At 56.0% G+C, this 24,805-nt stretch overlaps 1 protein-coding gene across 1 annotated transcript in view; it reads right to left on the bottom strand.

The window, feature by feature from the left end:
- STARD10 (StAR related lipid transfer domain containing 10) overlaps positions 1-24,805 on the bottom strand; it is a 47,483-nt gene that overhangs the window by 2,995 nt on the left and 19,683 nt on the right. Inside the window, exons 2-5 of the mRNA XM_077341141.1 lie at positions 8,625-8,772; positions 8,074-8,177; positions 5,093-5,210; positions 1,436-1,488 (exon numbers count right to left, since the gene is read on the bottom strand). Of these exons, the coding sequence (XP_077197256.1) occupies positions 1,436-1,488; positions 5,093-5,210; positions 8,074-8,177; positions 8,625-8,772 (423 nt within the window). The remainder of the gene's footprint in view (positions 1-1,435; positions 1,489-5,092; positions 5,211-8,073; positions 8,178-8,624; positions 8,773-24,805) is intronic.

Here is a 24,805-nt window from a genome sequence, read left to right as displayed (position 1 = left end):
CCCTGCTGGGTCAGGCCAGGGAGGGTCCCTCCAGTCCAGCCTCCCGTCTCACCCAGGGGCCAGCCAGTTCCTCTGCAGGGCCAGCCACAGGGCAGAGAGGCCGAGGCCTTCCCCTGAGAAGACCCTCAGAAGAGCCCTGCTGGGTCAGGCCAGGGAGGGTCCCTCCAGTCCAGCCTCCCGTGTCACCCAGGGGCCAGCCAGTTCCACTGCAGGGCCAGCCACAGGGCAGAGAGGCCGAGGCCTTCCCCTGAGAAGACCCTCAGAAGAGCCCTGCTGGGTCAGACCAGGGAGGGTCCCTCCAGTCCAGCCTCCCGTCTCACCCAGGGGCCAGCCAGTTCCTCTGCAGGGCCAGCCACAGGGCAGGGAGGCCGAGGCCTTCCCCTGAGAAGACCCTCAGAAGAGCCCTGCTGGGTCAGGCCAGGGAGGGTCCCTCCAGTCCAGCCTCCCGTCTCACCCAGGGGCCAGCCAGTTCCTCTGCAGGGCCAGCCACAGGGCAGAGAGGCCGAGGCCTTCCCCTGAGAAGACCCTCAGGAGAGCCCTGCTGGGTCAGGCCAGGGAGGGTCCCTCCAGTCCAGCCTCCCGTCTCACCCAGGGGCCAGCCAGTTCCTCTGCAGGGCCAGCCACAGGGGAGAGAGGCCGAGGCCTTCCCCTGAGAAGACCCTCAGAAGAGCCCTGCTGGGTCAGGCCAGGGAGGGTCCCTCCAGTCCAGCCTCCTGTCTCACCCAGGGGCCAGCCAGTTGTGTGCCATTCCAATCTCACCCCCCCCCCATGCTGTCTTCCCGGGTAGCTGCCTGGGTTTTCCGCCTGACAGTCCATGTTGGCCAGGGAGGCCAGAGGCTCTGACCGGGAGCCACCTGGACGGCCTGACTTTCCCTTTGTCCAAGCGGCAGCCCTGAGCCGCAGTGGAGCTCTAGTGGCCTCAGGAAGGCCGGAAGCTGGGAAACATAAACAAGGGGGCTTGCCCCCTCCAGTCAGAGACATTCCTGGGCATTTGGGCTATGGAGTCCAAAGGGGGGGACCTCAGCAGGGCCCTTTCTTCCAGGGGAACTGATCTCTATCGTCTGCAGATCAATTGTCATTCCAGGAGATCTCCAGGCCCTACCTGGAGGTTGGCAAGGGTACGTGAAGGCCCCACATTTGCTGTGGCTTAGTTACTGGAAAACTACGTACAAAGGGCGCTGCATGCAAAGCCCCACCTCCTCCATTCCCTAGGGTTACCAACTCCAGGCAGGAAAATTCTTAGAGATTTGGGGGAAAGCCTTGGGGCGGGGGGGGGGGGGTGTGCTCAGCAGGGGAGGGCCCCCTTCCCAACAGCCATTTCCTCCCGAGGAATCGAGCTCTCAGTTGTCATTCCAGGAAGTCTCCAGGTCTTACCTGGAGGTTGGTAACCATATCAACAAGCAGCCCACACACCCAGAGTGGGGGGAAGACATACCTTTGGGGCCAGGAACTGCGAGGATTTATTCACGACCCACTTGGGCAAAGAACCTGAAAGGGAGGAGAAGAACATCAGGGAGGTGAGACAGGCGGGGGGGGGGGGGGGTTGGCCCCAGGCTTGGAATCCAGAACCCGCACAGGAAGGACCCCAAATTGCACCCCCAAAGATCATGTGTAACTATCGGCTGTCGCCACCCCAACCGTGTGGGGCTGAGAGACGCGGGCAGCTGTCTCCCCAGATGGCGCCTAGACAGCCCCGGTCTGATTCATTGCAGCCCAGCGTTTTCGCTCCTGACGCCCAGGAGCTTGGCCTCTCCGGGGGTTTGTCTTCACACTGGGCTGGGCTGGCTTGCCCTGGCTGAGTCAGAGGGAGAAGACGGATGGGCTGGCACCCTTCAGGCTGCCAGGAGCCGATACCGCATTGCTTGCAGCCTCTCCAGCGGAGGGGACAGGACTCCTGGGAGGAGGGGGCCTCAGCCTGCGGAGATTGAGGACCCCTCTCCCTGCCTCTTTTCCTGGATCATTTTCAGAAAGGGGACAGCAGCCGAATGCTGGATTGTGTGCCAAGTACAACGAGCCAAGCTGAGACCTGGGGGGGCCTGCCCAGGTCACCTCGCTCTTGTCGGGTCTCAGAAACCCAGTTAGGCTTGGATGGGAGACCCCCCAGGGAAGGGCAGGGTTGCTGTGCAGAGGCAGGCCACGGCAAACTGCCTCTGAATGTCTTTTGCCCCGAGGTCCGTGAGGAGCCACCCTAAATCAGGGCCTTTTCACGACCCCAGCCATCCCAAAAGCAGGATGGACGCTCCTCCCACCCTGTTTTGAACTCATGGCTCGATCTCCCAAGGGCCAGGCAGAGCACAAACAGGCAACTGTGGGAGCAATCCCAGGCCGGTCTACTCAGGAGCAAGCTCCGATCGGACCTATTCCTGGTGACGGTCCCTTTGGATCACACTGTGACAGCACAGGCCTACAACACTTGAAATCAGCATTTTTGTTCAGAACTTTGCACAGTGACTGCGAAGGGCCTCAGATTCTGAGTTTAGAACCCGTGTCCCTTGGTAGAGCTGGAGAAAATCCAGACAAGCGTGTTCAAGTATTTATCGCTTTCCTTGAATCCCCTGCCTTTCTCCCCAACGCAGCGTAACGGCATACCCCTCCTCACCCCAGCCTTGCAAGGTAGGCACGGCCAAGAGCGTGTGACCGGCCCCAGGTCAGCTGACAAGCTTCCACAGCAAAAGTGGGGATCTGAATTCGAGTCTTCCAGATACTAGCCCAGCGCTCTTAACCATTACGTCACAGAGGCTTTCGTTTGGAGACACTTCCCTAACAGAAGAAACTGGGGGGTGGGGGGTCAGTTTAGGAATAAAATGGACAGCTAAATTTATAAAAAATGATGCTGGGTGTTAAGAAAGCAGACAATGAGGACTTTGCTGTAATACCAGAGCTCAGGTCACCCAATGAAATTGATGAGTGATCATTTCAGGAGGAAAAAAAGGACTTTCCCAGGCTACATGCAATTACAGATGCCCATTCTATTTCTTTGTATTTATAGCTAACTATGGGCCAAGCCTGTTGCATTCAGGAATACAACGGGCACCAGACTGAGCAGGTTGGAAGAACTCTGTGGATGGCCTCCCCCTCCCCCCCAGGACCTGGAAAGGCTGCAGGCTTCAGGCTGCAGGCAGCTCTCACGCGGCAGGGATCCGCAGCCTCCGAGCCTCGGAGGGATGTGGAAGGAGGAGGGGGTGGTCAGAGGTGGGGGACGGAAGGCGATTGGCTGGCCGCTGGACAAACAGGCAAGCCGGTTGGAGGAGGAGGCACTCAGGGGCGGGACAGCCACCCTGAGTGGGGGTTAAGCGCTGAGTGGCACTTAAGCTCCTCCTCCTAGCCCTTACCCGAAATATATTATGTGGAACAGATTATAGCTAATCCATAAGAGTTCGTTATGAATTCCACAAAGAATTATTCGCCACGACCACCTTACAGAATTCTTGGTCTCAAAGCAGAACAGCTGTCTCTGGCTTAGCTCATTTTAAAAGAGGATTAGACACTTCCATGAAAGATGGTTAGCATCCATTGATGGCCCGAGGCTAGACTCAATAGAGCCTCCATGAAGAAGGGCAGTGTGTCTCCAAATGCCAGAGAGGAACAGAGCCTTACCTACTCTATCATACGTCACTTGAGGACTTCCCTGCCTGGACTGGATGGTTCTTTAGTCTGACCCTGCAGGGCAGCTGGTAGGGAGTTGAAAGAACAGCATTTAAACCTTAACCTGCTCGGAGTCTGCCCTCCAGAGTCTCCCCGGTTGACTTAAGAACCATCTTGGGGAAAGGCTCCGGCCACCGAGTTGCTTACAGATGTGGCAATTCCAGCCCCTGCCTCAATCCCAGGGTGCCAGAAGCACACACTCCCTACTCGAGAGCAAGCCTGCAATGCACCTGGTGCAAACTCTTCCCAAACCGCCACTGCTGCTACTCTCGCGGGCAGAAATACATTCCCTGCTCAGCTGGGATTTGTGCTTTAAAAAGGAAAGAGGCCGGCACCCAAATCTGACCAGCTTCGCTGTTGGCCAATCCCCGCCTGCCTCCACAACCAGCACTGCAGGGCTGTGAGGCTGGTGCTCAGAGACGCCCTCAGTTTGTGCAAGAGAGCGCCACGGTCCATTAAGAGAGCTAAGCGGAAAGATGCCTCCGGAGGCCGCGGGGAGAAGCAGAGAGACCTCATTTCTGGACCCTGCAAAGAGGAAGGGGGGCACCGACAGCCCAGCTGGGCTAATAATAATCCGGATTCTGCAAACGCCCACCTGGAGTTCTTCCCTTGGAGTCTACTGTGCCAAAGAGAGCATGGTTGGTGGCTTTTCTGTTTTGTGCATGAGTGCAGACAGAATTTCATGTGCCGCTAGGAACAGACCGTCCAGGGGCCCAAGGGGGGAAAGAGGCAGGACTAACAATGCTCAAACCAGCAGCACCTTCAAGACTATGACCAAATCTGTGACAGGGAGAGAGCTCTGGTGAGAGATTCACAAAAGCTCCTCCCTGCCACAAATTAGGTTAATCTTGAAGGTGTTTCTGGACTCTGGCTCTTTTCTGGGGCTACAGGCAGACACACGGGGCTACCTGTCTTGATCTGTCAAGAAGTGAGCCGGGACTCCCAACAGTTCCTCCCACCAGCCACAGATTTTGTTAGCTTCGATGGCTCTCCTGGACTCTGGCTCTTTTCTGCTGCTCCAGACAGACTAACGTGGCTCCCCACTTGGATTTATCTCCCTGGAAGGCGCCACATATTCAGCCGTACAGAATGGGACTCCTTGCCTCTAGCGACAAAAGGAAAGATGGACTCCCATTCCCGGTTGGTGTTCGTAGTTCGAAAAGGTCTTGTGTGTCGGTGGGGGAGAAGGAACGGGAAGTCAGAGCTCAGATGAGGCCTGGGACCTTGGCTGAAGGAGAAAAACCCCATCCCATAATAGTCCCTCCACGCAGGAAATCTCCCCTAGCTCCTCTCCGGCATGCATTACTGTGGCCTCAGGCGGGAGGAATCTGGGATTCTTGCATCCTGATCGGTTCCCAGGGGTCTGAGAGGGAAGCCCCTCTTCATCACCTCAAGAACAAACTCGAGTCATCGATAGAAGGGACTCAGGAAGTGGGCAAAGACTTGCCTTTGGGATCTACCTGCGCCAGGTAGGTGAGGCTGCAGCTGGTGGGTCCTTTCCCCTGGATTAGGTAGCCGGTCTGAATGGAGACAGCTCTCACCATATCTTTCCGGGGAGGGTATTTCTGGAAAGAGAGGAGCGGCACAGAGAGCCAATCAGCAGCAGGTCAGGCCTGGTTTATTCTGGCCAAAAAGCATCTGCCCCCCCCCCCCATAGGCAGAGCCAAGATCAGACTCCGCCCAGCGCAGCAGAAGGACCAAATCGAATTTGTGAAGCGAGGAGGGGGCAGTCTTTCAGAACATCTCCCCCCACCCCACCCCGAAGGCCAAAGTAGGTTTGCCAACTTCCAGGTGGTGGTGGTGGGAGGGGGGGGGCAAACATGCAAGGCGATTGAAAGCCATCCTAAAACAACGAGTAGAAAGACCTTCAGTAAATCATTTCATTACTGAATTTGATTCAGTAAATAATTACTGAAAAATAATTTCAGCAAATAATTTCATAAATTCAAACGTTAGTAAGCTTCAGTGACTTGTAATCCGAATTGTCTCTTGGCTGTGACCAGGGACTGACCCTTATTAACTTTTGATGAAGTTAGGGAATTGAATTATTTACTGAACCGATGAAGGTCTCACAGGCCGAACTGGTTTCTTTCATAGACTCCTCAAGCGATAAATAAGAAATGAAGAATTCTATGCGTGGTTTTATGATATTCTTCAACTGACTTGCAAGGGTCCATCCCCCCCCCCAATTGTTTCTGGCTTAATGCAGTGGAAACTAGGGTTCTGCGGATGGGTACAGTTCGGCCACCTAGGTTATCACCGAAGCGCAAAGCGGCGCACAGGAGGCCAGCACCGCGGCGGGCAAAGGAGGGGCAGTGGCGCCGTGCCAGATGGCAGCTGCACGCAGGCGCAGAGCTCTGTGCCCGCGTGCAGTCGCCAGCTGGCATGCCGCCCCCCTTCCTCTCTGCACAGAAGCACTGGCTGCCTCGGACTTCGGTGATTGTCAAGGTGGCCGAACCGCACCGAACCGCACAACCCTAACCCTTCTCTGGTTCACTTCACCTCCAGGTGGGATCTGGAATCACAACTGATTTCCAACCTACACAGAGGTCGTTTTCCAGCAGCTTCTGGCGTTTAGCAACCCCTTTTGTGACTACCTGGAAACCTCTTGCAGGCGAGAGATAATCAGGAGCTGATGACCGCTGGCTTCGGAGGTTAAAGAAGACCCCCTGTTGAAATTATTCCATTTCAAAGTAACGTGGATATCAATGACAAAGTGGACTTCAAAAGGGATGATTTTGAGCAGGGGTAGTCAAACTGCGGCCCTCCAGATGTCCATGGACTACAATTCCCAGGAGCCCCTGCCAGCATTCGCTGGCAGGGGGCTCCTGGGAATTGTAGTCCATGGACATCTGGAGGGCCGCAGTTTGACTACCCCTGATTTTGAGTATGGCCGGCTGGAAGCTCAGCAGAGTCATTGCAAAGAGCCTGATATGTCTGTTCTTAGGTCTGTTTCTTTTCTTATTTTCCATTCCTCCCTCTTTTATCTGTATTGAAATTGCTAATAAAAATTATAGCTAAAAAAAAGGAGAGATTGGTTTTCCTGGAGAAAATGGCTGCTGTGGAGGGGGGAACGGCCTGATATAGAATCATAGAATCATAGAATCATAGAGTTGTAAGGGGCCATACAGGCCATCTAGTCCAACCCCCTGCTCAACGCAGGATCAGCCCAGAGCATCCTAAAGCATCCAAGAAAAGTGTGCATCCAACCTTTGCTTGAAGACCACCGGTGAGGGGGAGCTCACCACCTCCTTAGGCAGCCTATTCCACTGCTGAACTACTCGGACTGTGAAAAACTTTTTCCTGATATCTAGCCTATATCGTTGTACTTGAAGTTTAAACCCATTACTGCGTGTCCTCTCCTCTGCAGCCAGCAGAAACAGCATCCTGCCCTCCTCCAAGTGACAACCTTTCAAATACTTAAAGAGGGCTATCATGTCCCCTCTCAACCTACTTTTCTCCAGGCTGAACATTCCCAAGTCCCTCAACCTATCTTCATAGGGCTTGGTCCCTTGGCCCCAGATCATCTTCGTCGCTCTTGGACCCCGCTGAGGGTCCTTCCCCTCCAAAAACCCTGCTGTCTCCAGCCCCACCCCCCCTGCCCAGGGAATTTCTCTCCCTGGTCTTGGCAGCCCTCAGATTAGGAAGCACAGGGGACGCTTTTAGGCAGGTGGGATTCTCAGACCCCCGTCTCTCTCCTTTATCACAAACTCAAAGTCACTTGCAGTCCAACCAAGACGAGCTCCGGAAATGTGAATTCCTTTAAAAGAAAAACCATGCCCATGATCCAGGGATTTATGAATGGCCCTGGCTGGGTTTTGGGGGAGGTGGGGTTGATGACACTTCCACATTAAAGCCCCCACAACTGAACCGCAAATCCCAGTTTAGGCATCTTTTCAAGAAGCTGTTTAAGAATCACAGAAGTGTAAAGTGATGCGGAGAAGAAACAGGACGCTGCGTGCCCAGAGTCACAGCACAAGATGACCCACACCAAGCCCAGCGGCTACGGATCCTTTTCTGCTTGTCTGTAAGAAGCAGAGCAAAAGCGGCCCTCGAGAAACCCCATTAAATCCAAATGCACCCCATTACATGCAATCCCCCACCTGCAGGGGAGTGTCTCACAGCTACTTCAAGCTGGGCGGCTGAATACAGTTGCCAGCTCCTGGCTTGGGGATACCTGGAGACTTTGGGGTGTATCCTGAGGAAGGTGGGAATTCAGGAGGGGAGGGGCCACAGAATCTGCCTTTCAAAGCTGCCATCTTTTCCCAGACAACCGAAGTCTGTCACCTGCAGATCTGTCACAATCCCAGGTCCAGACACCACCTGGAGGCTGGCAACCCTGCAGCCAAACTCCTGAGGCATATGCGCAGGGAGGGCATGCGCCTCCCTTCTGCTCCCCCCCACCCCCAGAAAGGAAAGGGGGCTCACGGGGTGCTTGACGGAGTAGTTCATGATGATGTAGTCACTGCCCATGGGGAGCCAGGAGCGGAGGGTGATCACGTCCCGGTTCTTCAGGGGTTTCGGGCACTTCCCTGCCGAGGAGGAAAAAGACGACTTGTGAGTCGGGGTAGGGAACCCTGCCGCGCAGCAGACTGACCCCAGCCACCCCTCTGCCACCCACAGTCCTTTTGCCTCCTCCAAGTTAAGGTGGGGCGGTTCGGAAAGCACCAGGTCTTGCTTGCTGATCCTGGCAAAACAGCCAAGGGGAGATTTTTAGGAGCCCAGAGAGAGGAAGGGGAAGGGGTGGACCGGAGGGTGGGCCTCGTCCAAGAGGCTAAAACATGTAAATTTGGATTTTGGAGGAGACCCATCAGGCTGGGATCTGGCAAACGGGAGGCCCAATTTACCAGGGCACTGATACTGGGGTACCATTACTGGAGCGGGCCGAGCCGGGAGGAAGGGCAGCCCCACCACAGAGAGCCCCAGTTCTCCCAGCATGCCCCGAGGATGTGCCCCCCCCCTGCTGTGCCCCCTCTCACAGGAGTAGTAGCCCACGTCCGCGTTGACCGTCAGCTTCCCGATGTCAAAGGTCTCTATGACGTTGGTGTCCCACTTTTTCCGGTACTCGATGTCATGCAGCACGTCGTAGAGGGTTTCCGCCGCCACACCCTTGCAGTCCATCCTGCACTGGAGAGGCAAAGAGGGTCAGATGCCCATCCCAGGAGCCCCACAGCCCCTCGGCAGGGCACGCGGCTGCCGACCTCCAGGCGGGGCCTGGAGATCTTCCACTGTTGCACCTCTGGGCTGGGAAGTGCCTGCAGACTTTGGGGGGAGAGCCGGGAGGGGCAGGATTTGGAGCAGGGAGGGACCTCAGTGGAGGATAATGCTCAGCAGCCCACCCTCCCAAGCAGCTATTTACTGCAGCGGAAATGAGCTCTTGAGGAGGAAGAGGGGGGGGGAAAAGGAGAGTTGGTTCTTCTATGCTGCTTTTCTCTACACAAAGGAGTCTCAGAGCGGCTTCCAATCACCTTCCCTTTCCTCTCCCCACAACAGACACCCTGAGAGGGAGGTGAGGCTGAGTGAGCTCTGTGAGAACAGCACTCTCAGGATTGGGAGTAGCCCAAGGTCACCCAGCTGGCTGCATGTGGACTAGAATTGGGGAATCAAACCAAGCTCACAAGGTTAGAAACTTCTGCTATTACACCAAGTCTGGAGATAAGCTGTAATTCCAGGGGATCCCCAGGTTCCTCTGGGAGGCTGGCATCTATTTATTTATTTATTATTTAAACTTATCACCCGCCCCTCCCAAACTGGCTCATGGTGGGTCACAATAAAACCCCAGTAAAACCCCGTTAAAAATTAAAACAATTGCGGACACACATATACATACAGTAAAAACAGAATCGTAAAAACCATGCCAGTCTGCAACCCCATGAACAAGGAGCCTCTCGCCCTAGGCCAGGGGCGGCCAAACTGTGGCTCTCCAGATGCCTACAGAGGCTGGCAGGGGCTCATGGTCATTGTAGTCCACCGTTTGGCCACAAATCAAGGGGACAATGTGTAGCTCGTCATAGAGGCCGGCTGGCAGCCGTGTGAGTCTGAAGCGGCAGAACCAAGTCTGCATCCAGGGGCCCCTTTGAGACCAACAGTTTGATTCAAGGGCTACGCTTGCATGTGCATGCGCACTCCCTCGGAGCCAGAGACTCTGGCGAGGCGTGCATGAGGCCAAAAGCACATACCTTGAATCACACCTTGTTGGTCTTCAACGTGCCCCTGGACTCGACCTTGGCTCTGCAGCTGATCAGTCTTCTCATCGGCCTCTGAGCTGTTTCGATGCTTAACGTGTATATATATATATCAATGACAGGCACCAAACAAACAACAGTGCCTGGGTAAATGCATAAATGCACGGAGACTCCCCGCACAATCAGCCAGCCCCCTGCCATTTATCCGGCTCGGCTCCTTTGCAAAGTGGGCTGGTGGGTATATATCAGCGCCCTCTCCTGGCCAGCTAAGGCCATTGCTGCTTCTGGTTTGATTTCCAAATAGCCACAAGCAACACGTATGGTGGGGGCTCCCAGCCTCTAGGAACAAGCCGGAGTCCTCCTGGGATGACAACGGAGCTGCAGAGGACAGTGGGCAATGCCAAGGGGGCATTCAGCAAGGCAGGCCCAGGGGCAATCTCTTGCAAGGTGGTCAACTCTCGGAGACTGGAGGGCTGTCTTGGGAGGGCGCGTTTTGGGGAGGGGGGGGATCTGATACATAATACCACGGAGTCCCTCCTCCCTGGCAGCCATTCTCTCCAGGACAACCAGTTTGCGGCACCAGCAGGTTCGTTGTTAACCCTTTGAGGTCTCCAGGATTCACCTGAAGATTGTCAGCTCTAGGCATGCCACTGATTCCACCCCAGATTATGTGCTCCACAGACCCCAGCTCCGAATTCCCAGGCCATAGAATGCAACTTGTTTGCCCCCCCCCAAAAAAAGCCTAGTAATTTATCCACAAGTGAGCTGCGGGGGGGGGGGGGGGTTGATGTGAAAACATCTTATACAGCACCCTGGGGGGAAATGCATTACGGAAGTCCCGGCCACAAGTCTGTGTAGGGCTCAGCCAGTGCTAAGTGAGGGGGGTGAAGCCGAGCCAGGCCAGCTGAGGCGGAGGCCGGTGTGGCCCTCTGGCTGGCGGTCTGGCCAGCTGCTTCTTTTGAGCCAGGAAGCAGAAATGCAAAGTGGAGGGGAGATGGAGGCGGTATGCGGGGCAGGACAGAGCGATGAAGCCAGGAAAGCCAGCCAGATGCGACTGCCCCCCTCACCCTCCACCTCCGTCACAGCTGGGCCAAACTGTCTGCCTCCGTCATAAAGCTCTGCCGTCCGGCCCCTTCCTACCACCCTTCACCCGGGTCTTCTTCCCCTCCTGCCAGCCAGCTGGCTGCCCTCTCCCCCTCCTCCCACGAAAGGATCACTTCCACAACCAGCACAGGTGTGGGGCACGGGGAAGAGACGGCTGTGGGGAACCCCATCCAATTGATCTGATGGCTGCCACGTAAAATGTTTGCTCGTACTTCTCATGCAAGAATCTGATTCTGCTTTTCACTGCCCAGAATCATAGAGTTGGAAGGTCCCCTAGAGGCCATCTAGTCCAACCCCCTGCTCAACGCAGGATCAGACCTAAGCATCCTAAAGCATCCAAGAGAAGTGTGTATCCAACCTTTGCTTGAAGACTGCCAGTGAGGGGGAGCTCACCACCTCCTTAGGCAGCCTATTCCACTGCTGAACTACTCTGACTGTGAACATTTTCTTCCCCTGATATCTAGCCTATATCGTTGTACTTGAAGTTTAAACCCATTACTGCGTGTCCTCTCCTCTGCAGCCAGCAGAAACAGCATCCTGCCCTCCTCCAAGTGACAACCTTTCAAATACTTAAAGAGGGCTATCATGTCCCCTCTCAACCTCCTTGTCTCCAGGCTGAACATTCCCAAGTCCCTCAACCTAACTTCATAGGGCTTGGTCCCTTGGCCCCAGATCATCTTCGTCGCTCTCCTCTGTACCCAAAGCATTCCCAAGCATCCCCAAGACCATTGCCTTCCCTCCCTCTTCCCACAACAGACACCCAGTGAGAGCTCTGGGAGAACTGTGACTGACCTAAGGTCGCCAAGATGGCTGCATGTGGAGAAGTGGGGGAACAAACCCATCTCTCTAGATTAAAGGCCACAGCTCTCAACTGCTACACCAAGCTGGCCCTCTTGAATACCCTTGGATATGCTGCAAACTATCTCTCTCGCGCGCGCGCCTACCTCACAGGATTGTTGTGAAGGGAAAATGGAGATAAATAGAATGACGTAAGCTGTTTTGAGCACCACCAGGACAAATAAAAATAGATTACTCATAAGAAGTAATAACGTGTTTCTAAACCATGGAGGCCTATGAATAATATCGTTTACATCTCTGTGCGTTAAGTGTCTGTTTCCAGCCTATGGCAACCCTGTGAATTAAGGCCCTCCAAAACACCCGCTCACTGGCAGCCTGGCTCCTGTCTTGCCAAGGGGAGGGCCGTTGCAGCTCCCTTGGAGGAGTCCCTCTGCCTCCCCCCCCCTTCTCCCTCTTTCCCACTTTTCCAGGGGTCTTCTTGTCATGTGACCAATGTACAAGCAATGGAGCCATCTGAGCTTCAGGGGAGCTTGCAGACTTGATCTGATGCATAAACCGTCGGGAGTCCCCAGAATTGGGCTTGGAATTGGGCCATCCAAACTGTGGCCACGGTGCATTTTGCCACACGAGCACACAAGCATGGCCGTGCGCATCAGAGGCCCTCGCACCCCGCCGGCCGGAGCTCTTGGCAAAGTGGGTCTGCGGATACATTTCCGAGGTTGCTCATTATTTATTAGGGCTATCGCTTGTGTCTGCTCACAAGCCGGAACTCTAAATATTTCATCAACTCCTGCAGGAGTCGTTTCTCGCCCGCCGACCCCCCCTCACCCCCCCCCACCCCCAGCCCAGAAACGGTCCAACAAAGGAGGCAGCCGAGAGGCGCAACGGAAAGGTCAGCACCCGGGAACCCGATGCGCACCACAATGCGGCCAGGAACATCAGGCGCTGAACAGGAGGCAGGCTGCCACTCGCAACCTTGGTGTTCCTGCCTTTTGTCCGAGCCGCTGTCTGGAGCACTCTGCAATTACACCTGCTCCAAAGCCCTCTCCTTCTTTCCACTCGGCACAAAGACAGAAACTGGATGAGCCCACTTTGACGTTCGCAGGAGTGCGTCAACCGGTAACGGGAGAGCTTTGGACGGGCAGACTTCACGAAGCTGGGGTTTTAATGAGAAATGAATGCCGGAACCAGACTGCTAGAATCCCAGAGTGGGAAGGGGCCACAAAGGCCATCTAGTCCACCCCCTGCTCAGTGCAGGATCAGCCTCAAGCATCCAGGAGAAGGATCTGCCCAGCTGCTGCTTGAAGACAGCCAGTGAGGGGGAGCTCCCCACCTCCTTAGGCAGCCCCTTCCACGGCTGAACTAGACTCCTAGAATCCTGGAGTGGGAAGGGGCCATGCAGGCCATCTAGTCCCACCCCCTGCTCAGTGCAGGATCAGCCTCAAGCGTCCAGGAGAAGGATCTGCCCAGCTGCTGCTTGAAGACAGCCAGTGAGGGGGAGCTCCCCACCTCCTCAGGCAGCCCCTTCCACGGCTGAACTAGACTCCAAGAATCCTAGAGTGGGAAGGGGCCATAAAGGCCATCTAGCCCACCCCCTACTCAATGCAGGTTTAGCCTCAAGCCTCCAGGAGAAGGATCTGTCCAGCCGCTGCTTGAAGATGGCCAGGGAGGGGGAGCTCCCCACCTCCTTAGGCAGCCCATTCCCCTGCTGAACTAGACACATAGAATCCTAGAGTGGGAAGGGGCCATGAAGGCCATCTAGTCCACCCCCTGCTCAGTGCAGGATCAGCCTCAAGCAGCCAGGAGAAGGATCTGTCCAGCCGCTGCTTGAAGAGGGCCAGTGAGGGGGAGCTCCCCACCTCCTGAGGCTGCCCATCCCACTGCTGAACTAGACTCCTAGAATCCTAGAGTGGGAAGGGGCCATGGAGGCCATCTAGTCCCACCCCCTGCTCAGTGCAGGATCAGCCTCCAGGAGAAGGATCTGACCAGCTTGAGGCCTGATCCTGCACTGAGCAGGGGGTGGGACTGGATGGCCTGCATGGCCCCTTCCCACTCTGAGTCTAGTTCAGCAGTGGCTGTTTCGCCTCCAGCCTGGCCCATCCAGATCAGGACAAAAGGCATGCAGAGGTGGTTTTCCGTGGCTTGCCTGTGCGTAGAGCCCCTGGGTGGTCTCCCCTCCCCTCCCCTAAGCAACGCCAACCCAGCATAGCTTTGTGAGACCCGCAGGAGAGATCCGGCTGGCCTGGCCCATCCAAGCCAGGGCCCAAATGTTCTTGTTCTCCGTACATTTCCAAATGCCTCTCCGAAATCCAAGCCCGTTTCCTTCTTCCTCCATCAAGACACGCCAGTGAGTTACGAGGTCTGCTTTTGAGCCCCCCCCCTGTCCCCCACCCCTCCACTCCTGGGGCCGAGAGCCAATTAGGCAGCCAAATGTGTCAGGAATTCACTTCCATCGATTTACATTTTGCTATTTGATCTCTGCCAAGATGCTCTGGCTTTGATCTGAGAAAGGCGGCCCATTTCCTTTCTGCCAGAGACCGGAGTGGCAGACGCAAAACACCGAGAGATTATCCGCCTTCATGTGAAAGGCAACCTAGATTTCCTCTCCGGAGCTCCTCTGGGGACCGAGCGCGCCTGTTTCCATGCAACGGCAGGGGGTCACGGGGAGAGGCTGTGCCGGAGCTCCCCCGAGGACACGGAGAGGCACTCTCACCTCCCCACTGGACCTCTGAGGCCCAATCGTACACACGGGCCATCTAGAAGTGGTGAGAAAGTCAGGCCAGGGATCAACACGATTCAAATCCCCACTTCTGCCACAGAAACTCACTGGGTGACTTGGGGCCAGTCAGATTCTCAGCCTGGCCTGCCTCGCAGGAGTGTTGCAAGGATAAAACGGAGGAAAGGGGAGAAGCTAGTGCCACTCTCCGGTGCCTGCAGGGGATAAAGGGGCACGTGCACTGGACAACCCAACCAAGCCCCTGGGAGGGCAGTAAACAAGCCCCCCCCCACCAGGCCTTTTCCCTGTCAAATTGCAAATATGGCAGTCCCCTGTATAGTTCTATGCTGCAGCCTCATTTGGAACCCTGTGCCCAGTTCTCCAAAAATGTTTTCTTGGGTGGGATTATTCTCCTCTGGTGCATGCCGCGCTGAGACCTTATTGGCAAGGGGCAGCCTAGAAATACATATTGGGGTCCAGAGGCACCTCTTAGACCAACAAAGCTTAATTCTGACCTTTTCCAGCAAACTTCTTCAGATGGAAAAAACTTCCCTGACCATCACAGGTAGGTGTTTCAGGGGGGGTGGTGGAGGAGCTTAGTTATCAGGTACAACTAGTTAGAATCAAGTTGCATAAGTAACTCTAATTGCACAGCCCTGCCTTCTGCCTCACAAAGAGGTCGAGCAGATCTTCTGCAGGGCCAACAACACAGAATCATAGAATAATAAGAGTTGGAAGGGACCTCCTGGGTCATCTAGTCCAACACTATGGAGCACACTCACAATCATATCTCTCATCCCCTGTCACCTGCCACCCCCTTGAACCTTTACAGAATCAGCCTCTGATTTAAAATCTCCAAAGATGGAGAACCCACCACCTCCCGAGGAAGCCTGTTCCACTGAGAAACCGCTCTAACTGTCAGGAACTTCTCCCAGATGTTTAGACGGAATTTCTTTTGCATTCATTTCATCCTATTGGTTCTGGTCTGTCCCTCCAGGGCAAGAGAGAACAATTCTGCCCCATCCTCTACATGGCTGCCTTTTAAATACCTGAAGATGGTTCTCAGATCCCCTCTCAGTCGTCTCCTCTCCAGGCTAAACAGACCAAGCTCCCCAACCTTTCTTCATAGGTCTTGGTCTCCAAACCCCTCACCATCTCTGTTGCCCTCCTCTGGACACGCTCCAGTTTGTCTACATCCCTCTTCAATTGGGGTGCCCAAAACTGAACACAGGACTCCAAGTGAGGCCGAACCAGAGCAGAGTAAAGTGGTACCATCACCTCCCGTGATCTGGAGACGATACTCCATTTAATACAGCCCAAAATCCCATTTGCCTTCTTAGCCACTGAGTCCAACTGCTGACTCATGTTCAATGTGTGGTCTACTAAGACTCCTAGATCCTCTTTGCACATGCTCCTGCCAAGACAAGTCTCCCCCATCCTATATTTGGGGTGGCCACAGGGGAGAGACGCCACAGCCTTCCTCTGATGTTGCTGCCTGGCTCAGGGATCAGGTTTAGCATCTCTGAATGTGGAAGTGGCTAGTAGCTATTGATAGACTTCTCTTCCACAGATCTATCCAACCCTCCACCCTGCGAGGTAGGCTCTGCTGAGAGCGAGAGGGAGAGAAAGAGAAAGTGGCCCAAGATCATTCACTGAGCTTCATGGCAGAGTGGGAGGATTTGCATCTGAGCCCTCGTGGTCCTAATCCGGCACTCTCACTATGCCCCCCCCCTGGTTCTCGTGCCAACTCTGCCCCTTTGAAGACCTGCCAAAGTCGGTCCCAGAGAAATAGGAGCGAAAGCAGAGGGGGGAGGGATGAGAATTCAGCCTATAATTTAGGATATAATTGAGGCTGTGCTTTTTGGATCGGCGTTTCCCTCTGGCACGTAGAGGCTGCCACGCCAGGACTCACAACGTTGCTTTGGGGGCCACGTCAGCAATTCAGGGTGGCCTTTCTCCTGAAATAGTTGCACGGCCACGCTGCAGAAGGACGATGCGTTTCTAGCACCGAACATCAGGTCCCGAGGGCCCTCGGGGGCAACTGGGGGGCTTTCCGATGAAGAAGTGCTTCCCAGCGTCCCGAAGGGTTGGGAGAAAAAAATTTCACAGTCAGAGTAGTTCAGCAGTGGACTAGGCTGCCTCAGGTGGTGGGGAGCTCCCCCTCACTGGCAGTCTTCCAGCAAAGGTTGGATACACACTTTTCTTGAATGCTTTGGGCTGATCCTGCGTTGAGCAGGGGGTTGGACTAGATGGCCTCTATGGCCCCTTCCAACTCTAGGATTCTATGATTCTAGTTCAGCAGTGGAATAGGCTGCCTAAGGAGGTGGTGAGCTCCCCCTCACTGGAAGTCTTCCAGCAAAGGTTGGATACACACTTTTCTTGGATGCTTTGGGCTGATCCTGCGTTGAGCGGGGGGTTGGACTAGATGGCCTCTATGGCCCCTTCCAACTCTATGATTCTATGATTCTAGTTCAGCAGTGGAATAGGCTGCCTAAGGAGGTGGTGAGCTCCCCCTCACTGGCAGTCTTCAAGCAAAGGTTGGATACACACTTTTCTTGGATGCTTTAGGATGCTTTGGGCTGATCCTGCGTTGAGCGGGGGGTTGGACTAGATGGCCTCTACGGCCCCTTCCAACTCTTTAATTCTATGATTCTATGAGATTCCACGGTCACGGGGCTGCCACCAATAAGGCCCTCTCTCGTGCGCCCACCTTGGAGGGCCTCTCCCTGCGACCTCAGCCCCTGGGCACTCGTGTCTGCGTGGGCACAAGGGAGAGAAAGAGATGCCACGGGAGGTGTTGGTCCTAGAAGTGCTCGGCCATTCCTGACCACCGCAGAGGGTCTCTCCCCAGGCGCATCGGTGAGCAGGCAGAGGGGGGCAGGTTGGAGGCCTACAGCTCCATGCTGAGAAATCCCTGGAGATTTGGGGTTGGAGCATGGGGAGAGTAGGATTTAGCCCCTCAGTAGGCACTCGTGCCACAGTTCTAATCCTGGCCGCTCTCCGGGTCCCTCCTGGAGGTTGGCAACCCGTCCTGCAGCAGGCACGCATGACGGCGGGGGGGGGGCAGCTGCCACGCGCTTTCAAGGATCTCCAGAGAGCTGTCGCCTGTCACAGGAACAGAGTTCGAGGGAAGGAGTCACACTCCACGGCTATTTTTACCCTCGCGAGGGGGAGCGTGGCTCCCGCCCAGGTGGGGCCTGCGTCCTGTCTCCCAAATGCGCCGAGCAGAGCGTAGCGGGTGCTAAAACGCTGCCTGCCACCACTTGAATGTGTACTTCTCACTTGTGGGGTTTTTTTAAATGCCTTTCTTTTAACTCCTTCCCTCCTGAGATGCAAAACACACATCTGGCCAATTAAGCTCAATGAGCAACGTGTCTCTCAGGAGCAACCCAACTGTGGCTCTCCAGATGTCCATGGACTACAATTCCCATGAGCCCCTGCCAGGCAGGGGCTCATGGGAATTGTAGTCCATGGACATCTGGAGAGCCACAGTTTGGCCACCCCTCTTCTGGCTCTTCCGGAAAGCCAGAGTGGGTCGGGGAACAAGCAACTCCCCATTGGGGAAACTCCGGAAGATCTGGGGGTGGGGCCTGGGGAGGGCAGGGGCTTCAGTGGGCTATAATGCCACAGAGACCACCCTCCACAGCAGCCATTTTGTCCAGGGGAACTGGGCCCGGGGGTCAATTGGCGTCCAGGTAGATCTCCAGGCCCTACCAGGAGGGGGGAGCCGCTCTCTGGCATCTGGAGGTTGTAATTCCAAGAGATCTCCAAGAATGAGATCTCACGATGGCGGAGATTTGTTCCCCTGGAGAAAATGCCTGGTTTGAAGGTGGTTTCTGTGGCGCTACAGCCCCCCACCCCACCCCAAACTCCAGGTATTTCCAGGTATTTCCCAACTCAGGGCTGGTCCCCTGAGCCCCACCTGAGAGCCGGAATCCACCAGCCGTGAAAAAGCGGCTTTGAAATTGGGCATAGATGCCAGGGACGTTGCAGGCTGGAGCCACCAGACCCTCCATCTGAAGTTGGATGAACCGTTCTGGTCAGAGTGAAACTCAGAAGAACGTCACCCAAGAGGATATCCATAGCCGAGTAATATTTGAGCTGGAAAGACACTGACCAAGAAGGGAATTTCGCTGAAAAGGAGCTTGATAGGCCCGGGGCTCCTTCTGACCGGCCACATCGGGTTCAAGAAACAAACTTTGTAGTTTAAAAGACTACCAAAATCTTGTTTGGGCACCATACTTTGTGTCCCAAAGCCGAGCTGTAGACACGCAATGTCGGGACCCTCCCGAGACAGACCAAACAGCACAGTCACGGTGCCACGAAACGCAGGCCACGCCGGGCGACCGGTCATTCTGCATGGCTCAGCTCTAACTGGAAAAGGCACGATCCATTATGCTAAAGGAGAAGATGCAAATGTGTGGGGTCTGCACGCTCTCCCCTGCCGAAGAGGCCAGCGGCTGTGGCTCGTGGAACAGCCCTGCTCCCAAGGAGGACTGTGCCACGCTGAACCAAGCCAGCCACGAGCGGAACCCGGCTGGCACTCAACTTCTGATAGGGTTGCCAGCTCCGGGTTGAGAAATTCCTGAGGATTTGGGGTGGAAAGTGAGGACAGCAGAGTTTGGGGAGGGGTGTCAGTGGGATGCACCACCACAGAGCCTTCTCTCCAGAGCAGCTGCAGGAGATCTCCAGACCCCACCTGGAGGTTGGTAACTAGAATCAGAGTTCGAAGAGCGTCCAGGGAAGCAGAGTTTCTCAGATGTGGCTGAGCAATGGGCAAGGCCTGCTGGAATCCACAATGTGCCTGACTGGACAGAATACAACGAATACCCTGCAGGGGACATCGGGGAGATGTGCAGTTAGCATATTTAGATCAGGAACTTCCTGGAACTTATCTCCTCCTGGGCCCTGATTGGCTCAGTGGGAGACTTCCTGTTCCTTTGAGCCCACTTCCTCTCTGATTGCCTCCAGAGCAGAAAGGAAAGAACAGCTAGACAGTTAGGACTCTCTCTTTCTGTGCCCCTTTTTGCATATCTAAACTCTGCTGACGAAGCACACGAACGCTGCCAGAATGAGCAACGCTCCTCATGACAGGGGTGCCCTTTTAATGCGCTCCTGCCAGGGCTGGCTCAGGCCCAGAGTCCTCTCAACGCCAGGCCTGGTGAGCAGCCAGGAAGAGCCTGCCAGGATTCGGCTCCGCGTCCCATCAGCTGCCTCCTGAAATGCAGAGCACTACAGCACAGCAGAGGCTGCGATCCTTCACCTTCCCAAGAGTCACACCTGCCGGATGATCCAGCCCAGGAAAGACAGGGAAGGGCTCGGATGCGTCACTCAAGGAGCCAAGCCGGGAGAGGAGAAGCCGCTGCTCACGGGCCACTGTTCCAGGACAGCGCAGGATTCTCACTGTGGCCCTGGGTCAATATTGACAAGCGAGGAGGGGCAAAGGGCAGGATTGCCGGCTTTGGGCCGGGAACTGTGTGGAGGCCCCCCAACCCTCTAGGCCAGGGGTAGTCAAACTGCGGCCCTCCAGATGTCCATGGACTACAATTCCCAGAAGCCCCTGCCAGCATTCGCTGACAGGGGCTTCTGGGAATTGTAGTCCATGGACATCTGGAGGGTCGCAGTTTGACTACCCCTGCAATCTTCCCTCACCCGAGTGGACTACCCAGCCGCCCAGCCCCAGACCAATCCAGAGAGCTCCCCAAAGCAGGGCTCAGAAAAGAAAAGAGGGAGGGGGGTCCACAAAAAGCCACGTGGCCAGAAGAACGGGCACTGGGCCACAACATCCAGACCAGCCCAACGCCGACAAGCCGTCAGTCAAGCGCTACGGGAGGCCGAGAGGCTACGAAGCGCGCGCAGGGCACCACGCTCAGGGCAATGCCGCGCATGTCCAGGAAGGCTGCGCCACTGAGCTCTCCTGGGGCTCGCTCCAGTTTCTCACACGGAGCCCAATCCTTGGGGAACGTCCCCCACGCGAGATACAAAGCAGAGGTGGCGCCTTGTGCCTCGCAGGACGGATCCCTCCTCCTCCTGATCCCCCCGAGAGAGAGAGCGAGATTCCACTGTTTGGCTTCGTTGGAGGCTGGCATGGCGGGAGACGATCCCGGCAGCCACATGAATTCTTAATGAAGCCAACGGTGCTGAATCCCCCCCCCCCCCGCTGCTAATTAGCTGGCTCTCCACAGCCTGCCTGATGCCGTCCGTGGGCCATGTGGCGGGAAAGGCCCAATAAGGCCCTGGCCTGGCTGATGTCGCCAGATCTCAGAGGAGAAGCAGGGTCGGCCATGGTTAGGACTGGCAGGGGAGAGCCCAGGGAAGCCCAGGGCCCCCTCGCAGCTGAAAGGGCCAGGCAGGAGGGGTGGGACCCAGGGGAGGGGCCGCGGTGTTGGGCAAAGGCTGGGGGTCGCTCCCCTCCGTGTGGTCTTTCTCCCCCTCGGGAGGCTGAGCAACCTTGGCCTAACACCCCCACGGAACGGCCTGATACCGGTGCAGCAGCGAGAGTTGGACAAGGAATGTCCAGTTCGGATCCCCACGGCAGCCCGCTGGGGGCGATCGGGCCAGTCAGACTCTCAGCCGCATCTACCTCACAGGGTTGTTGTGAGGATATCACGGAGGGGCTGGGACAGACGGAAGCCGCTGTGGGGAGGCAGGCGGAAGGGAACCCAAGTAAAATAAGCACACGTCAGGTCTCCGCCGTTGCCAGGCAAAAGCTCCTCGCGGCACCTGTTTAAACATTAACCAAAATGCATCATTTAATTTCAAGTAGATCGGCACAATCGTTCCACTTCCAGAACCGGTTCCTTGCCGAATCGGCAAAAGGGGCTGTAGGAGGTTACCCCCCCCCCCCCGAGTGTATCAGGAAAGGGAGACAGGTGCCGGCCACAGCCCTGCCTGGTTCTTCGGAAAGATCAGCCCTTTCCCACGTCTATAAAGCTGTCCCTTTATCTGCACTCTGCCCTCCTTCCCTTCCACAAGTGAGCATTCTGCAAACACACGGGAGCCCCACTCCTGAAAGGCCCCTGCCAACCCCCGACCTGGAGGCCTGAGATGCATCCCTCGACCACTGTCAACCCCAGAAAATTCAGGTGGGCAAGGAACGGCACCTGCAAATTAAAGACCAGTGCACTGTTGTTCTTTAGCCGCACCAGCTGCGACAGAACAGCATGCAAAAGGCCTTTATGGCACGGGTAGTCAACCTGTGGTCCTCCAGATGTTCATGGACTACAATTCCCATGAGCCCCTGCCAGCGAATGCTGGCAGGGGCTCATGGGAATTGTAGTCCATGAACATCTGGAGGACCACAGGTTGACTGCCCCTGCTTTATGGGGCGAGCTCTGTCTATAAAATGGGGAGTTGGCACCCACTGCAAGATCGGTTTACGGTGCTTTAGGCTGCAGGGGCCTAGGGTGTGTTGCATCTAGCAGAGGGAGCCTGGAACCTCCTAAACGCCTACTTGCAAATCTCATTGCTCTCTAAATTGGTCTTAATTAATTTCTAATGTCTCTGCCATGCTTTAGGCCAACGTAGAGACAGATTGTTAAAAGCAGAGAATGCACAAATCTAGGTGTCGACTGTCACTGCTTTGTGAGCTCTGGAGGTGACCACGCCCCTCCACGGTTTGTTTATTTATTTCTATTGTTAATAATCCGCTTCTCTCTCTCTCGAGCTCCAGGCGGATTACCCGGAATGAGTCAACACAATTAACAGGATGGGATGTTTGAGAAACTAAGAAATGGGATTTGGGTGCCAGAACCAACCAGAAATTAAGAAAGGAACTGAAACAAAGCAAATTGTAACTATGACACATTAAACAAAATTACATAGCAAGATCCAATTTACAGCAAATTACAGAATCCCAGAGTGGGAAGGGGCCATGCAAGCCATCTAGTCCACCCCCTGCTCAGTGCAGGATCAGCCTCCAGCACCCAGGAGAAGGATCTGTCCAGCCGCTGCTTGAAGACGGCCAGTGAGGGGGAGCTCCCCACCTCCTGAGGCAGCCCCTTCCATGGCTGAACTAGACTCCTAGAATCCTACAGTGGGAAGGGTGCATGCAGGCCATCTAGTCCACCCCCTGCTCAGTGCAGGATCAGCCTCCAGCATCCAGGAGAAGGATCTGTCCAGCCGCTGCTTGAAGACGGCCAGTGAGGGGGAGCTCCCCACCTCCTTAGGCAGCCCCTTCCACTGCTGAACTAGACTCCTAGAATCCCAGAGTGGGAAGGGGCCATGGAGGCCATCTAGTCCATCCCCTGCTCAGTGCGGGATCAGCCTCCAGCATCCAGGAGAAGGATCTGTCCAGCTGCTGCTTGAAGACGGCCAGTGAGGGGGAACTCCCCACCTCCTGAGGCAGCCCCTTCCACTGCTGAACTAGACTCCTAGAATCCCAGAGTGGGAAGGGGCCATGGAGGCCATCTAGTCCCACCCCCTGCTCTATGCAGGATCAGCCTCCAGCATCCAGGAGAAGGATCTGTCCAGCCGCTGCTTGAAGACGGCCAGTGAGGGGGAGCTCCCCACCTCCTTAGGCAGCCCCTTCCACGGCTGAACTAGACTCCTAGAATCCCAGAGTGGGAAGGGGCCCTGCAGGCCATCTAGTCCCACCCCCTGCTCAGTGCAGGATCAGCCTCCAGCATCCAGGAGAAGGATCTGTCCAGCCGCTGCTTGAAGACGGCCAGTGAGGGGGAGCTCCCCACCTCCTTAGGCAGCCCCTTCCACGGCTGAACTAGACTCCTAGAATCCCAGAGTGGGAAGGGGCCCTGCAGGCCATCTAGTCCCACCCCCTGCTCAGTGCAGGATCAGCCTCCAGCATCCAGGAGAAGGATCTGTCCAGCCGCTGCTTGAAGATGGCCAGTGAGGGGGAGCTCCCCACCTCCTTAGGCAGCCCCTTCCACTGCTGAACTAGACTCCTAGAATCCCAGAGTGGGAAGGGTCCATGGAGGCCATCTAGTCCATCCCCTGCTCAGTGCGGGATCAGCCTCCAGCATCCAGGAGAAGGATCTGTCCAGCTGCTGCTTGAAGACGGCCAGTGAGGGGGAGCTCCCCACCTCGTTAGGCAGCCCCTCCCACTGCTGATCTAGACTCCTAGAATCCCAGAGTGGGAAGGGGCCATGGAGGCCATCTAGTCCCACCCCCTGCTCTATGCAGGATCAGCCTCCAGCATCCAGGAGAAGGATCTGTCCAGCCGCTGCTTGAAGACGGCCAGTGAGGGGGAGCTCCCCACCTCCTTAGGCAGCCCCTTCCACGGCTGAACTAGACTCCTAGAATCCCAGAGTGGGAAGGGGCCCTGCAGGCCATCTACTCCCACCCCCTGCTCAGTGCAGGATCAGCCTCCAGCATCCAGGAGAAGGATCTGTCCAGCCGCTGCTTGAAGACGGCCAGTGAGGGGGAGCTCCCCACCTCCTTAGGCAGCCCCTTCCACGGCTGAACTAGACTCCTAGAATCCCAGAGTGGGAAGGGACCCTGCAGGCCATCTAGTCCCACCCCCTGCTCAGGGCAGGATCAGCCTCCAGCATCCAGGAGAAGGATCTGTCCAGCCTCTGCTAGAAGACGGCCAGTGAGGGGGAGCTCCCCACCTCCTTAGGCAGCCCCTTCCACGGCTGAACTAGACTCCTAGAATCCTAGAGTGGGAAGGGTGCATGCAGGCCATCTAGTCCACCCCCTGCTCAGTGCAGGATCAGCCTCCAGCATCCAGGAGAAGGATCTGTCCAGCCGCTGCTTGAAGACTGCCAGTGAGGGGGACCTCCCCACCTCCTGAGGCAGCCCCTTCCACGGCTGAACTAGACTCCTAGAATCCCAGAGTGGGAAGGGGCCCTGCAGGCCATCTACTCCCACCCCCTGCTCAGTGCAGGATCAGCCTCCAGCATCCAGGAGAAGGATCTGTCCAGCCGCTGCTTGAAGACGGCCAGTGAGGGGGAGCTCCCCACCTCCTTAGGCAGCCCCTTCCACGGCTGAACTAGACTCCTAGAATCCCAGAGTGGGAAGGGGCCCTGCAGGCCATCTAGTCCCACCCCCTGCTCAGGGCAGGATCAGCCTCCAGCATCCAGGAGAAGGATCTGTCCAGCCGCTGCTTGGAGACCGCCAGTGAAGGGAAGCTGCACTAGAGAAGAAGAGGCACTCTGTGCATGCTCCAAGCCACGCTGCTTGAGTGCAACATCTTTGTTCTGGGACTCAGCACTAGCCCTGTGTAAACAGGTTCCGGGGCAGAGCCTCCGGGAGAACGGGTTTGCAGTAAGCCCCACAAGACTCACGGCAATTCCCAGGCAAGGCTCAGAGCAGTGCCAAACAAGGGGCGGGACGCAGGAAGGACCGTCCTCCCGGATCTGTCGCTACAGAACGTGCCTTTTGCCTTTTACGGCCCCGTGAT

The sequence above is a fragment of the Paroedura picta genome, chromosome 6, assembly GCF_049243985.1.
Source record: "Paroedura picta isolate Pp20150507F chromosome 6, Ppicta_v3.0, whole genome shotgun sequence".
NCBI classification, from domain to species: Eukaryota; Metazoa; Chordata; class Lepidosauria; order Squamata; family Gekkonidae; genus Paroedura; species Paroedura picta.
This window is presented reverse-complemented; position numbering and strand designations above follow the sequence as displayed.